Source organism: Loxodonta africana, chromosome 4, assembly GCF_030014295.1.
Source record: "Loxodonta africana isolate mLoxAfr1 chromosome 4, mLoxAfr1.hap2, whole genome shotgun sequence".
In the NCBI taxonomy this organism is placed as follows: domain Eukaryota; kingdom Metazoa; phylum Chordata; class Mammalia; order Proboscidea; family Elephantidae; genus Loxodonta; species Loxodonta africana.
Window position 1 is genome coordinate 51,764,195 of NC_087345.1, and position 15,576 is coordinate 51,779,770.

Genomic DNA, 15,576 nt, shown 5'->3' on the forward strand with positions numbered 1-15,576 from the left:
AAAACAAGAAAGTGTTAGTGTTAAAAGGTAACACATATTCTCTTTGTATAGGGAATCCTTAAAGAAATGTTAAACAAACATGTGAAAGATTTGATTTAAACAGGAAAGAGATCAGTATTCTGAAATACAGAACTCTCGTAAATAAACTAATACAAGTTGTAGCTCCTGGAGGGAGTGTATGTAAGCGACAGAGAGAACAAGAAGCTTCCCGGAAAAGTCTTCAAGGAACAAGCCAAGCTTTTATATTCAACTCTGCTCACTGTGTAAAACTAAGGGTTTATCAGTGTGTGTCTGGGATTGAGGATTATCTCTTAATTCAACAACATCTTTCCCAATGTACCTGAAAACAAGTGTATTTTCATTGTCTAAGAGTCCATTGTTTAAAATATATATCACAGAATGAAACAATTCTTATACAATGTGAAAAAATCATAATTTTTGCATATGCTTCTTCACAGTATCACCAAATTTAAAAGAAGAAAGCCAATTATGGTCAGGGAGACAGAAGGCATTCTAATTAATCTTTCATGCATAGTTTTAATTGAACGTACAATTCAAACAATTTATTGGAAAGATGTGTGCATGTATGGGTATGTGTGTAATTAATGGTTTCAACATTTCTCCAAGTTTTGAAGTCAGGATGAAGTCTAAATCCAAAAATTATTGTTAGTTAACGCAGTACATTGAACTCTTTCAGTTTTCCTACATCTATCTGAAATATATAGGGTCACTATGAGTCTGAATCGACTCGACGGCAGTGGGTTTTTTTCCGGTTATCTGAAATACAAAGTCAAATATTACTAGAAATAAGTTTAATTTTTGCATACTGGCTTTCAAAAAAAATCTCTAATGCTCTGTAATACCTTCAGGTGTTACTATACAGTGATTTTTAAACTATCAGCAGTATAGTTAATGGGTAATTTCCTGATCAAGAGGAATATTTCCTAAGTATCCTAGACACCAGACACTGCACCAGGCACTTTACGTAAGTTACCTCATTAAATTCTCCTGATAACTCTAGGAAACAGGTGATATTATCCTCTTTCCACAGAACAGAGAGCAAAAGCTCAGAGTCTTAGTAACAACCAAAATTACAAAGCTAACAAGTAATAGTTCTGGGATTAGAATTCCAGACCAACTGATTCTAAAATCCTTATAGTCGTTACTCTTCACCAAGCTACAGCTTGAAAACGTGTAAGAAAAAGAAATATTTTCTAGCTAGTTACCAAAAATGCATTATCAGATTCAGGTATGAAATATTTCCATCTAGTACATGTGCTAAGCAAATAAAAAAAAAAAAAAATACTCACTGCAAATTCTCAATACATGACTGATCAACAAATACTGCAATGTAAGAAAACTTCAGTTTATCTGACATACAGCTTTCCTAACTGCCAGGCTGCCAGTTCAGCTCTGAGTCTGAACACATTCCAAAAAGAAAAAGGTTTTGGCATTGAAGAAGGAGCCCACGAGCGTCTAGTCACAATATGCCCTGCCAAGCAGAACCAAAGTACCAAAGATTATTTACACCCAATGCACTGTAATTGGTCCTTTTACCCTGCAGAAAGAAAGAGGTGCTTGGATCGGCCAGAATATCTATTCAAAATAAGCCTTAGTGCACTGAGTGCAAGAAATGAGGAAAAAGCAACAGGAGAGAGAGGAGAGGAGAACTGCTTATGTGTTAAGACTAAGGGGATGTTGATCACAAGGGTGGACAGATTAGCAGCAGAGACAGGGCTAGGGGCATAGCAGGAGAAACTGGAACAGCAGCAGATCAACTTCAGACTCCAGGAGAAGAGATAGCAACAACATGGAGGTAGAACACAGCTCTGTTCTTGAGGGAGAAGAGAGTGAGGCTGAGTCATTCAGCCCTCTGGCCCAACACCTTTTATATCTAATATGTGACCACGCAGTTTTAGTTTTTTAGAATGCACAGAGAACGTTCATCATATTGTTTCATTTGATCCTCACTCCTTCCATAGTCTCCAGCTGTTATTATTATTTTCACTTTCTGATCAACAAAATGACGGAGTTGTAGAGAGCTGAGTAGCCCAAAGCACTTAACTAGTAAAGTGGTTAATACCAAGAATAGAACTCTCATCTTTTATCTTAGCACAGGGATCATTCACAACACTGCCTCAACTATGTAGTACAGTTGTTTTTTTTTTTTCTTAAAAAAGAATAAGCATAACTCATTTTAGAAAAAGTTCTACTGAAAATATTTCTATTAAGTATGTAAAACTTCAGCTATATAGGGCTTTAACTGAGTTGCCCAAAGACTAAAGTTTAAGTGTACCAGGCTAAAAGCTCATATGAGCCCAAGCATATCCAATCCTGTGTAGATAGCCTCAGCATTTTTAGCATTACCTGATGTATGAATGGAAACCCTGGTGGTGTAGCGGTTTAGAGCTATGGCTGATAAAAAAGGGTCAGCAGTTTGAATCCGCCAAGTGCTCCTTGGAAACTCTATGGGGCAGTTCTACTCTGTCCTATAGAGTCACTATGAGTCGGAATCGACTCGATGGCACTGGGTTTGGTTTGGTTTTTGGCGGATGTCTGAATATCACTAGTAATTCTTTACATTTCCAACTTCCTGCTGCCCGAACACCTATATTTTGCTGACTGCCTAAAGGCTATAAAGACTTCACACTACGCAAGCCAAATTTATTTACAATGTATTGTCCAAAAACCCAAACCAAAAAAAGCACTGACTCTAGAGATTTAGTCTAGGCATTAGGATCTATTTGTCAAAATCAGAATCCAACACCTGTCTCCTACCTGTTTCACAGTAACGTTACCAAGATGATATTGTTATACATAATGGTGACAGACATTTCGACAGAGATCTTCTCCCAGGATTTCAAAAAACTCTCCATGTTTTCAAAAACTACACTCAATATCAAACCCATATATATGATCACTTTAAAGAAGATGTTATTATTGGACAAAAAAAGCAAAACATAAAGATTAAATAAATTAGCTAAATTCATATACAGAATGGACGCACCTTACCTTCAATCGCTCTTTTTTTTTTTTTTTAAATCCAGGAACTCAGGCAATCTTTCCAAACATCTATAAACACCCTGAGCTTATCTGTAATATATTTAGACAATGTACAGCCTTACTACTCAAAGTCTGCTCTATGAACCAGCAGTATTGGCTTCATCCAGTATATTAGTCAGGGTTCTCCAGAGAAACCAACAGAGAGAAAGGGAGAGAGATTTATTTTGAGGAATTCACTGATGTGATAGTGGGGGCTGGCAAGTTCAAAATCTGTAGGACAGGCAGCAGGCTGGAAACTCCAGCAAGATGTCTATGCTACAGTTTTGAGGCAGAATTCCTTCTATTTAAGGAAACCTTACTTTTGGCTCTTAAGGCCTTCCACTGATTGGATGAGGCTCACCGTTATCATCTGCTTAAAGTCAACTGATTGTAAATATTAACCACAGGTAAATAACTTCATAGCAACATCTAGGCTAGTGTTTGACAAAACAACTGACCACGAGAGCCTGGTCACATAAAGTCGACCATTACACACGGAAACATGTTAGAAATGCAGAGTCTCAGGCCCATCCCCAGACAAACTGAAGCTGCATCTACATTTTGACAAGGACAGGTGATTCACATGTAGACTGGAATTGGGGACACACCAGGTCTACAGACATATAGATATATGCAGATATAAAGAGATACAGCAAGAGAGCCAACTCAGATATATCTTAGGAGAGGCATAGGGAGATGCCTCAGGTTCAAAGAAAATAAGGCCTTAGACTGTTTTTAAATAAAGTCAATTGTTCATATCACGAGATGAAGGAGGTCTGGGGAAATCAAGTAGTAAGAGAGGACCAGGTCTAAAGCCCCTTTGCCTGCCACAGGCATCCACATCATATCAGGCATATATTTAAAAGTAGCCACTAAAAACTCACAGAAATGTTTTACAATTTTTATGCTAATGATATATACAAGGTTTTAAAATACTTAGCAAAAATTCATTTTCTGCTCATATAGACAAAAGCAAAAATACTATTATTGTTTAAAGACAAAAAAATGCAAAGATTAGTAATACAGAGATAAAAAGATGCAAACCTAAAAAGATAATTTTAATGGGATATTTTACCTAGAAAATTAGATATTCACGGTAAATTCAGGCTGGCAATACTTGGCTATACATTATCGTCTTCAATAAATTTTTATTCAAATCTCAAATTTATCTTTTTTTTGCTAAGTCAGTACGTATCCCAATAAAACTGAGTTAAACTTTAACCCTTATTTCAGTGACATAATTTAGTACCATTTTTTTCCTTTCAATAACATGAGAAGAATAACCTCTGTATTTTAAATGAAGTTTACCAAATGAATTCAGGTATTACCAGTTTTTCACAAAAGCTATAAATACTTGCTTCTCTCCAAAGGACCTTTTTTTTTTTTTTAAAGGACCTATTTCCTCAAATAAAAATGTCTTTTGCCTGATTAAACTTCTTCATCACCTGAGAAATTTTCTTCTGCAAATTTATAGGTGGCAAATTTGTCAACAGAACCTTGCTTTGTCAAAATGAGCTCCTTTCAACCGCTCTGGTAGAAGAGTCCTGTAGTTAATTATTTGGGGGGAGGACGGGAGCATCCTGTACTGAAAGAAAAACACTTGACAAAATATTTGGACCTAAGTATTCAACCATAAGACATCTTGTATGATCCAAAGGAGCAGGCTCAGTATTTATAATACTTTTTAAAGCTGAACACAGGAAAGCAGAAGTAGCCAAAAGACAGTTTGCAAAACAATGAGAAAGGGCCCAGAGGAACCAGTACTGCTGGTTGTAGCTGCCAGCCCTACTTCTCGGCTCCTCATCCCAAATGACTGTAATGATGAGCATGCTCCCCAAACTGAGAAATGCCGTCAAGCCTGTGGATGTAATCTATACAGCCAGTACCTCAGGGACCCCCTGCAGAGGATACAATTTTCAGGAATGTCACTTCAACACGTACTGACATCCAACAAGTCCCACTCCATTCTGCAGAAGCCTGTTACTAAATGGTTTAACTATTGACTCTCATTTTTAATCCCAGAGATACCACTAACAGAAAAGAAAGCAGGGTAGACATGCATTCATGGTGGAACAAACCGGAAATTAACAAAAACAAGATGTTTATTTTTCCCAAAGAGTTTTCACTTATCTGCCTCTCTCAAAACCTAGTTTTTATAATCTTAGGTGTTCTTAGAATCTAAATAACAATACCCTTCACAACAGCAACTTAAACATCAACATATAACCTGACTGATAGATTCAAACAAACAAAAAGAAGACAGAAAATAGGGCTATGATTCGCATTCTTTCAGCCTCTTTATAGAATACATCATCACAATTGAAAAAATAAAAAAATAAAAATTCCATAAGACAAAGCCGTATAACTTTGACTAGCCTAATTCAACTTCCAAAAAAAAAAAAAAAAGCCCCCAAAACGAACATTCTTATTCTGCAGGTTGTGAACTGCATTTAAAATGAATACCCAAAGAATTCCAAGCATTCAGGGTATATGGATTGCCATTCTTCCCACTGGATTTTTAAACAATGTTGAATGAAACATGGCTGTTTGAAATACTTCGGCCCCACCATTTAACGCTGTTGAAAACGTCAAGAGCCATATTGTGCCCCAGTGGCTGCTCTACAACAAAGAACACATCCTCTGAAGTTACAACACTCCTAAGTGACGCCAAGTGAGAATTTCTAGGCTAGTACAGTCAAAAATTGCTACTTCTAAAGAAGTCAATAATCCCAGAATCACAATTAAGCAAAAGAAAAAGCACTTTCATCATCAAAGCTTGTGAATTTTTCCCAATTACAAATCTCAGTAAGTTCCTTCACCTCTAAGGCAATGTTTCTATACATTAGTTTAAAATAAAAAACACCATGACCATAACCGTATACTGAACTCACTTTTTTTTAACTTGATGGTCCTGAAGAATAATGACATATTTTTTTTTTTTTATTATTATAATAGATTCCACAGAAATGAGGAAATAGGATAACCATCAAATACAAAGGGATCTGACAGCGATGACAGAAACACTTTATTTGGTCACAACAACTAGCACACAGCTGCTTTTTCGAGGGCACTAATACGTGTTTCATTTGACAAATCATGCCATTTAGTCTGTCTGCTTTACTGTAAAACATGGCCTGCCACACTCCATACCCTGTCTCACTCTGATATCATAAACGCCATGGCAAAGAAATCAAGAAACAAAAGACTATGTCAAGTTATCATAATAGCATTTCCTCTGCCAAATACTAAGGTACTTCGAAAACAGACACAGTAGCAATGCCCTCAAACAATTGTCATATGTGTCTAACCAAATGACTATACGTAAAATTTCATTTGATTCCACGATAATATGGGATCTGAAGTCGGTTAGAATTTTCAATTCTTGTCTCTTTTCAACAGTAATTTTTTAGACATGAGTCAATCAAAACACCTCACTGCATCTCATCTTTAACAAAAATTCACTTCTAGTTGTTCAAGTAAACTGTAATTTACAAGGTGCCCTTGAATAGAATAAATTACTCCAAAAACCTGACAGCAATTTTAATGTAGAATCTTGAAAACATATGATTTTAGTGTTCCTTCCTTCTTCAAAATTACCCTGAGTAAATAAGTTTGCTCTATATGTTCCCTTGTACCTGTAAAGAAAAGATGTCACGGTGGTAAACTCAAAAAGTAAGCACAAAAAGTTTATGAAAGACTGTAAGGAACATTTACACCTTTTTTTCTGAGATACCTGGAGTACCAGAGAAACTGACAAATGTGATTGAAAGGTTAAACTGCCAGAGAGGAGAAAAGGGCAGGAAAGGAGATCAATAGAAATTCGATTGTGCAGCATGTTGCTGAAATTAATCACCTAGAAACTACAAACATCTCTGCAGGCAAAAGTTTACAATCCTATAGCTAGTTGAGGCAGAGAGTTCTGCTGACGCAGACCTCTCAGAAAAACACCTGGACAACAAGGAGCCCATTGGGTAAAGTGTTCCAAAGGTTCCACAGGTATGAATGAAGAACCAGTGAGCACCAGACCAAGAATAAGGCCAATACAAGCTACCTACCATGTATTCTAAGCACAGATATTCTGGGAAATAAGGCCACAGAGTCCCAATAAAAGTTTTAAATATAAGTGAATGTCAAAATATACATGAGTAAGAGATTAACAGTTAACAAAGAAACAGGTAAATTCGAGAGAAATTTAACCTGCCAGAGAACAAATTATCGGCATTTTCTTAAGACTCTATCATCAAACTCCAAGATTCAAATACTTCACCAAATAAAAAAACCAAACCCGTTGATTTCGACTAATAACGACCCTAGAGGATAGAGCGGAACTGCCCCGTAGAGTTTCCAAGGAGTGCCTAGTGGGTTTGAACTGCCGACCCTTTGGTTTGCAGCCATAGTACTTAGCCACTACACCACCAGGGTTTCCAAACATGCTAAAAGTACAGGTAGGAAAGGACTGGTAGTATTAGGCTGCATGCCTATTCCCAAGGACGAGCATCTGCTGTGTACATATTATACACCATATATATAAGGACCCATGTCTAGTAAAAAAAAAAAAAAAAAAAAATGTCTAGTAGTATCTATAATTGGTGAATTACTGAAATGTAGCTGTTTATTCCTCAAACGTGCATACAAAAAATTTCAAAGAAACCATCTATCATTGTTCATAATGATAGATGGTTATACCCATAATTATTCAAAGATGTTATGCCTTTTTCATGCTATGAAAAACATAAAGTATACAATTCCTAATTATATGCCCCTCTACTTTTTCCAGACAGGATCCTAAATGATGACAGCCATTCATAGAGGAGGGGTCTTTAGATTCAATAACCTGATCATCCTTTCCATCAAGGCCGCCACACTTATCACTCTTGTGAAGCCATTAAAGTAAGTACACAAAACTGATACAATTCATAGCTTCCAAGAGAGAACTGAAATGCTTAAAAGATGAATTCTACTATGTTAAAAGCATTTAGGCAAATATAATAAACGTACAAGAAAGAAGGTTTGTCAGCCAGATTTTTCTTTTATCAGATCACCCTAGGCGTAAACTTTGTCCTTTTCTAATATCATGAAGGCACCTGTTTTAGGAAAAAGCAGTCTTATCCTATGATAAATAACTGCACCATTATGGGCATTTTAAACAAGTACTTTTAGTATGCTGAGCAGCAACAAAGAGATTAGGAAGACAAACTGTGTTCCTGACTCATGCTGGAATCCAAAAGGTTGTAGCTATTTCAGAATCACGGCAGCAGGGGATTCGGTGTTACCATGGGGTGTATTAGTGCTGAAAAGTTAAGTGCTGATGACAAGACAAAAGCCCACAGAATCACCAGTGTAAATTATTAATCAAATATGTGTGTGCGTAAACAGTTTGTTTCCTTAAAGATTTAAGGAAACTCAATGAGGCAGTTCTACTCTGTCCTACAGGGTCATGATGAGTCGAAATTGACTCAGCAGCAGTTGGTTTGGTTTCTTGGTGTACCACGTGCGCATGGGCGTGTATGTGTAAGTTGCTCTTAAGCGTCACTGAGTTGATTTTCAACTTATAGCTACCCAACGTGACAGAGTAGAACAGCCCCATAGGGTTTTCTAAGATGTAATCTTATGGCAGCAGATCGCCAGGTCTTTTCTTTCACGAAGCAGCTGGGTGGGTTTGAACTACCACCTTTCGGTTAGCAGCTGAGCATTTAACCAGTGCACCACAAGGACCTATGTGTGTGTACATATATATACACGTAAAGAGAGAGAGGGAGAATATACATATAAAAAGGGAGAGAGAGAGTAAAACCTGCAAAAACCAGAACCTGTATAGGGCAGAAACCTGTCAGAGAAGGAAAAGTCAAGTATTTTCCACTAATAGAGAGTGACAGAAAAGTGGTAAGATTGTACCATCAAAGGTAGAAAACTCACGAGACCTGGAAAAACAAGTCTCACTGGTCTCACTGTGTGTCTGTGTGTGAGTGTGAGTGTGTGTGTGTACTTACAGACATATATACACACACATATACATATATATCTCCAAAAGCAAGTAAGAGACAGATGGCAAGCCATTTTCCCTGTGGTATATGTACATGTCCATTAAGTGCTTATATTTGGGTCACTTGCTACAATCCCCATGTGATAGACCCAGTGTAGGTAAGACAAAGTGATCCACATTGACTTCACTTAATTATAATTTTAATTTACTGATAAGAGATATACTTATTAAAAACAACAAAAGAGACCTTTTCCAATAGCAAGAAAATAAAATACCATATAAAGTAATTCATAAGGAATAAATTATATGCACTGCATTTTCTCAGTATATTATACACTGAGGAGGAAATTTTTAAAAAGTAAAACAACACTCCTGTGAACACTGGCTTCTTCCAATAATGAGCTGATGAGACAATCTTTGATACAAAGCAAATCTCTCCCTTATTTACTTTTATAGTAATTCTTTCTCAATGTATTTTTACTGAATACCACACATGCCTTCAGAGGCTGAACATACTGGAATTTTAAGATGACAATTCCCGACTGGTCCAAAAGCAAGCCTATTAAAGAGAACTCTTTAGAAGAAAGCTAAGAAAGTAACTGATTATTTCACAAGGGATTCTTAACATACTGGGTCAAAACTCCAAACTAATAATAACATGAAAAGACCAAGTGGAAGAAATAGTTAAGTATCTATTTTAGGGGAAAAAAACAGGTTTTAAAAAAGTTTCTAAATCGCTAATACGCCTTAAATCCTCCATTCTTTCATTTTAAATCCTGATAGTCAAATTTTTATGACCGTAGGGGAAAAAAAAACTATTATTTGTATAAAAACCAAAATTGACATTTATACCTAAATGAACAACTAAACTATGAATTAGCTATTAAGAGTTTTGGGTGGCTTAAATTCAAGAGTAGAATATTCTGCTTGTTTCACACAATTATTGCACAATGGCACAACGAGGAAACCTACAGGTAGTTGTTTAACGAATGCACAATTGGGCAATAAAGGGAGAAAAATCTTCCAAGGGGCCACAAACACATTTCCTACTTCCAAAATATCATATTGTCTTTTTGTTTCACTACCGCGTTATTTTACTAAAACGTGAAAATCAAAACATGTAAAAGTTGTATTGTGTTCTTATTCACTTGCTTAAATACCATGCCATCAATTAGATTACAGGGACAAAATGAAATCAGACTTCAAAAGAAACAGTCATGGTTTATTTTCAATGCTTTGAAGTAACTGACTCCTCTCTTAGTGTTATCTCCATGGGAGATTTGTAATTGTATTTTTAAAGGGGATGCAGGGAAAATGATGCAATGTCATCCTCAACAATATATGTGAAACGCCAGGGAATTTGGGGTCAGCAAGTTTTTTCCACTGACCTAAACAGAACATTTCTCCAGAAAATAAGAGAAGGTCTTTCAATGGGACACATGCAACATGATTTAAAATTTGGCAAAGATTGCATATTTATAATTCCAATTTTACCCTAACCACAAACCTAAGATTCAGCACAGTCATTACTAGAGTGATGGCAAGGGGAGGTGGAGCTGAAGCTGCTTCTTCATCAGATATTGTGAATTCTACTCTTCCGCTGTTTGTTTCATCACATTATAGGCATATTCTTTAGTTTAGCACAGAAACACTTGTTAAATATTAAATTTTACTATAGGGAAATTGGTTTTGCTACAAGAAAGTTTTGAGTTACCACTTAATCTCAACCAAGCTACATGAAACACTGAAAGTAACTGTATATATATAATTTATAAAGTAAATTTGATCACTATATTTAAAAAGAAATGATAACTTTGGGAAGTACCACAGCAATAATGTTTAGGCTTAAGCAATATAAAGCCCTCCTAAAGTAAATGCCAGATTCTTTAGGCTGAAATGCAGAGTCTTGATTTATTTAAGCAAGTCAGGCATAAGAGCCAACTCCCTTCTTGACTACCGTGCTCTTCATTCCAACACTGGCCGCCCTTATAGAACTGTATTTAACAACAGCTCCTGGGGAGGGGGGCAACAAAATCTGCAGGCGCAGTTTAAGCAACGTTTTAAATTTGATTCTTTGCAGTCTGAAATGGAGTGGAGGAAATAAACACATTACCATCATCCTCCAGTGTCTACTTAACTCCCCAGCTCCCTTCCCACTCCAGACCCCAATGAGTCACAGTAGATAAATGGAAAGTATATCTGAAAAGTCACAATTTATAGTGCGTGTTGGCACTGAGTAGCTTTAATATGCTGTGTAAACACCAAACAAGTTCAGTGCTCCTATCAGTATACATCTCACAGTACCTACGATATACAAAAACCAAGTTTGATACTTTTAAAGTTTCACTGCAGTTCTGCTACTAAAAAATCAAAAATATAGTTTTCAAATTCTAGCAGTATAATTTGTGCTTAGAGGCCCTCAACAACAAGATATCAATATAGAAGTTCTATACAGCATATTGAGCACACCATCAATTAAAACACACAGGTACATCACACTGAACTCATCTACGCAGCTAAGGAGAAGTCGGGAAAATTGCCACTTCATTCAATTTCGAGCATATGAAGAATTTATAACACTTGCCAACCATCAAAGCACAACTGATTTATCGTGACACTCACACCATTCTCCCAAAGTTACAAAGTTCTAGCACTTCTGCCTGATGATTAAAGGGAATAAGCATTAGGCCTAGAGAAAAATTTATGTGCAAAGTTAGTTCAGTTTTAGTCTTAACCTTTAAAGAATAATTTCTTCTGACTTGGAAACTCTATAGGGCAGTTCTACTCTGTCCTACAGGGTTGCTATGAGTTGGAATCAACTCGACAGCAGCGGGTTTGGTTTTTTTGGTTTGTACTCTTAAGAACTGGACAGCAAATAAGAACAGCATCTAATAGGAATACTTGATTTATCACGCTGTTCTACAGCACTTACACTGTTACAGTAAGTCACTTTTTTTTTTTTTTTTTTAACAAACTCTATATTCTTGGTTTAAATACTTGTAATTCAAACTGTCCTCAATGGAGCCAGTAACCGCCAGGATTCATCCATGAGCTTGATTTAGCAAAAAGTCACCATCAAGGGCTCATTCTGCCAACACTCCAGAAACAGCAGGTGCACTATAATGCAAACCCAGAGAGAAATGCAGCAGCTCACCTTACCCTGTCACACGGACCATTTCTTAACACATGTAGTGTAATTGCTAAAATGTGTACACTGCTTAAAAGTTGGTGAAAAGTTCTTGTCTATTAGTGGCTTCCTATCAACTAGTCACTGACAAAGACTACATAAGATGTATCAAGAAGGTTTTGCTTGATGTTCCTGCACCTATTATCAGGGGATTTCATAACAGACAAGATTTGCTGCTTTAAGGGATGTAGCCATGAACATGCTTTTAGCCCGAGAGTGGGAACATCAGAGAATACAGAATATAGCTAATTACCACCAGGAGAAGATTCTGCCTTGACCTCCCCTCACTATCAAACCACTGTGCTTAAACTCACTCACTGCCTCACCCTGACCCTGGGGATCCATTCACTTTCCACAGCTCAGAGAGGCTGCTGAAAAGCTGTCAAAGTAAATCTGTGCACAGTTTTTGGATGGTTTAATTTCAATGGAGCATGAAACACCCCAGGACGGTTAATAAGTTTAGCCAGGCGTGCTGTTCTCCCTAATATATTTTAATTATGCATCTGTTTTCATTGTAATCACATTAAGTCACCGGAAAAGGCACAAATTAGAATTTTCCCTAATGGCTATTGGAGCTTTTCATCAGTTTCTAAACACTAACAACGTTTAAAAAAATAGGTAGAGACACCAGCACAACTGTGACATTTTCCAGAAATCGATGCAGATTCTTAGACAACACAGTTCAGGTCTCATTAGCCACCCAAACTAACCCAAATGCAGAAGACAACTTCAGTCTCTAGGGGCGTCTTCTTCTCCAATTAGCACAAAAGAATCACTAATGTCTAATGCGAAACGCCCAAGCAGAAATGAAAACCGAGACTTCTACAAAGTGCTGCCCCATCGATTTGGGAGCCGGAGCCCGGGAGGGGAGCGGGAGACCATCAACAACATTATCTTGGCTCAAAGTAAAGTACTCCACACGCCAAACGGCAAAGTTGAAGCAGAGTAAGATCCCTATTTCCACTACTTTGGCAACTGTCAGACGTGTATTTTAACCTCGGGAAATAAAAATGTCCCATCAATAAAAGGAAACGTTACAGGGAAGATCTATTAGGGGGCAGGGAGCGGCTTCCTTCCAGCCCAGACGTAAAATCGCTTAATGTACTTTTGTTGCACCAAGGAATACCTAAGACTTTTTCTTTTTCTTTTTTTTTTTTTTTACTACGTTCATTAAACAGTTTCCCAAATTGCTGGGATTTCCGTTAAGAAACTTAAGCGTCTGCCAACACCCAAGAAGCAAGGCAGAGAACCTGCTGCAAACTAGGAACCGAACTCCCTCACCCCGCCCAGCGCGCTCGCGTCCCCGGTGTTTGCTCTACGTGTTAATGTTTAAGTGTCTCCTACACTTTCAGGTCGTGAGCCAACGCTCCCAAGATGCACTTTCAACCTTAAAGCAGGAAGCTACCGAGCCGCTGAGGAGTCCCCACGCAGCCCGTCGCCCCTTTCCTCTCACCCCTTCTTACCTGTCATCATAGCAGAAATCCGCACTCAGGGTGTTGAGATACAAGGCGAGCCCCAGAGCGCTGCTCACCAACTCAGCAATCATCTCTCCACCGCCTTCCCTCCGGCTCCGCTCCCAGCGCGAGGGCAGCAGCGGCAACAAAAAACAGAAGCATCAATCCCCACCTTCCGCCGTCTTCTCCTCCCAGCTTCACTTTTCCCTCGCTTACCTACCCTCCCTCTTCTCCCTCCCTTCCTCCCTTGAGTCCTTCCAATCCACAGCTCCTCTCCTCCTCCTCCGGCTCCTCGCGCCCGTCTCCACAGCTCCTTCGTCCTCCCCGGGTGCGGGCTCACACCGCGCTCCCCATGCCCGGCGCCCGCGAGCGGCGAGAGGCGTTCGGGCTCTTCGCGCTCCCCCGGCGGATGCGCAGGGCTGGTCCTTCGCGCGACTCGCGGCCCCCACCCTAACCCATGGCAGTTCGGGTCGCCCTAGGTGAGGAGTGGGACAAGGAGGAGATTACAGAGTGTGGGGTGGGGGCTAGAGGGACCGGACCGAGCCGGGCTCTGGGACCAGCTGGAGAGAGAGAGAGAAAGAGGGGCGGGTGGGCGGGACGGGGCGAGCCACCTCCCCTCGCCGCCTCCCGGGCGCACAGCTTCGGTGCCGCTCGGGCTGACTCCGGCCGCCACGGCGGCTGCAGCTCATTCACTCTTTATTAGCTCCCTCTCGGCTCCAGCCCCTTCTCCAGAGAAGTGAGGAGCGGCGGCCGGAGACTCCAGAAGCTCCCGCGTGGGGCTCTCGGCGCTGCCCCCCGCGCCTGCGTGGCCAACCCACAAACGCGGGATTGCCCAGCCCCTTTCTCCACCCAGATCCTCCCCTATGGCTCCTCCCACTCTCCCTCCTGGCTGGAGGCTCCTCCTACCCACCCCCTCTGTCCTGTCGTTTTCTTTCACCTTCGATTTCACTCTGGAAAGCCCCCGGGACCCAAGGGCGCCTCCTGGAAAACAGCCCAAAGAGGCGGCGAAAGTGCGCCCTCGGAGAGGGAGCTAGAGGAGAAACGAGACAGAGGAGGACGTGGTTTCTCGGCCCACTGCTGCCTGGCCACGCTTTCGGCGACTGGCACCGTCTGGGTCTCAACCCCTCCGCTGCGTGTGCCAAGTGCTGCCCGGCGTAAGTCCGGTCAGCTGGAGAGACTTCTGCGGACTGGGAGAAGAAAAACAGGTTTGGCAAGTGCTGCAGCCTGGGTTGTAGCAAACACACAAGCGATCTCGGACACAGGCACCCGGTGCCTGAGCAGAAATGGAGGGTTGTTGGAGAGCTTGGGGCATGGGGAAGATTTCACCTCTGAGCCTACCGTCGTCCTGGGATTGTGGGGGGTCGGGGGGGATGTACCCGCAGTAAGGCTTAAAAAAAAAGGGGGGGGGATGCAAACAAGAAGAGAGAAAGAGACCCTCTGCCCCCGTAGCCTGCGGAAGCCTCTCGTGGTTTGGGGGGACTGCCAGGCTGCCCCTGAGAACACAGACACCCCCTAGTGCAACCCGGTACAGCACTATCCTTTCACCTAGGAAGGCGGGAAGCTAATCCCCTTCTTTCCTTTCCACCCGGATGCAGGACGGGATGGAAGGCATCCAACGTGATGAAATATGCTGTAGGAGAATGGCCCGTGTAGAACGAGCGCTGGGTACTAAAGTTGCAAGACCAAAGAGGACCGCGGGCTGCCTGCCACACCCCCTTCTGGCTTGGCCCCTTTCTGGCAATAATAACTCCCTTGGACCACGATGAACACTACTGCAGCGCCCTCTGCTGCATGGCAACCAAAATACGTGCAAAACAGATCTGTAGCCGGCCGACTTGCCCCTCGGCCAAGGGCAGCCCCTAACCAACAAGGTCTTCAAGGCGACAAGAAATTGAGCCCCCTGGATGTCC

General features: G+C 40.4%; 1 protein-coding gene across 1 annotated transcript in view; it reads right to left on the reverse strand.

Annotated features, from left to right (window-relative positions):
• Window positions 1-14,243, reverse strand: part of TMTC2 (transmembrane O-mannosyltransferase targeting cadherins 2) — a 456,462-nt gene extending 442,219 nt beyond the window's left edge. Inside the window, exon 1 of the mRNA XM_003405237.4 lies at window positions 13,676-14,243. Coding sequence (XP_003405285.1) covers window positions 13,676-13,758 — 83 coding nt within the window. The 5' untranslated portion in view covers window positions 13,759-14,243. The remainder of the gene's footprint in view (window positions 1-13,675) is intronic.
• Between the last annotated feature and the right edge of the window lie 1,333 nt (window positions 14,244-15,576).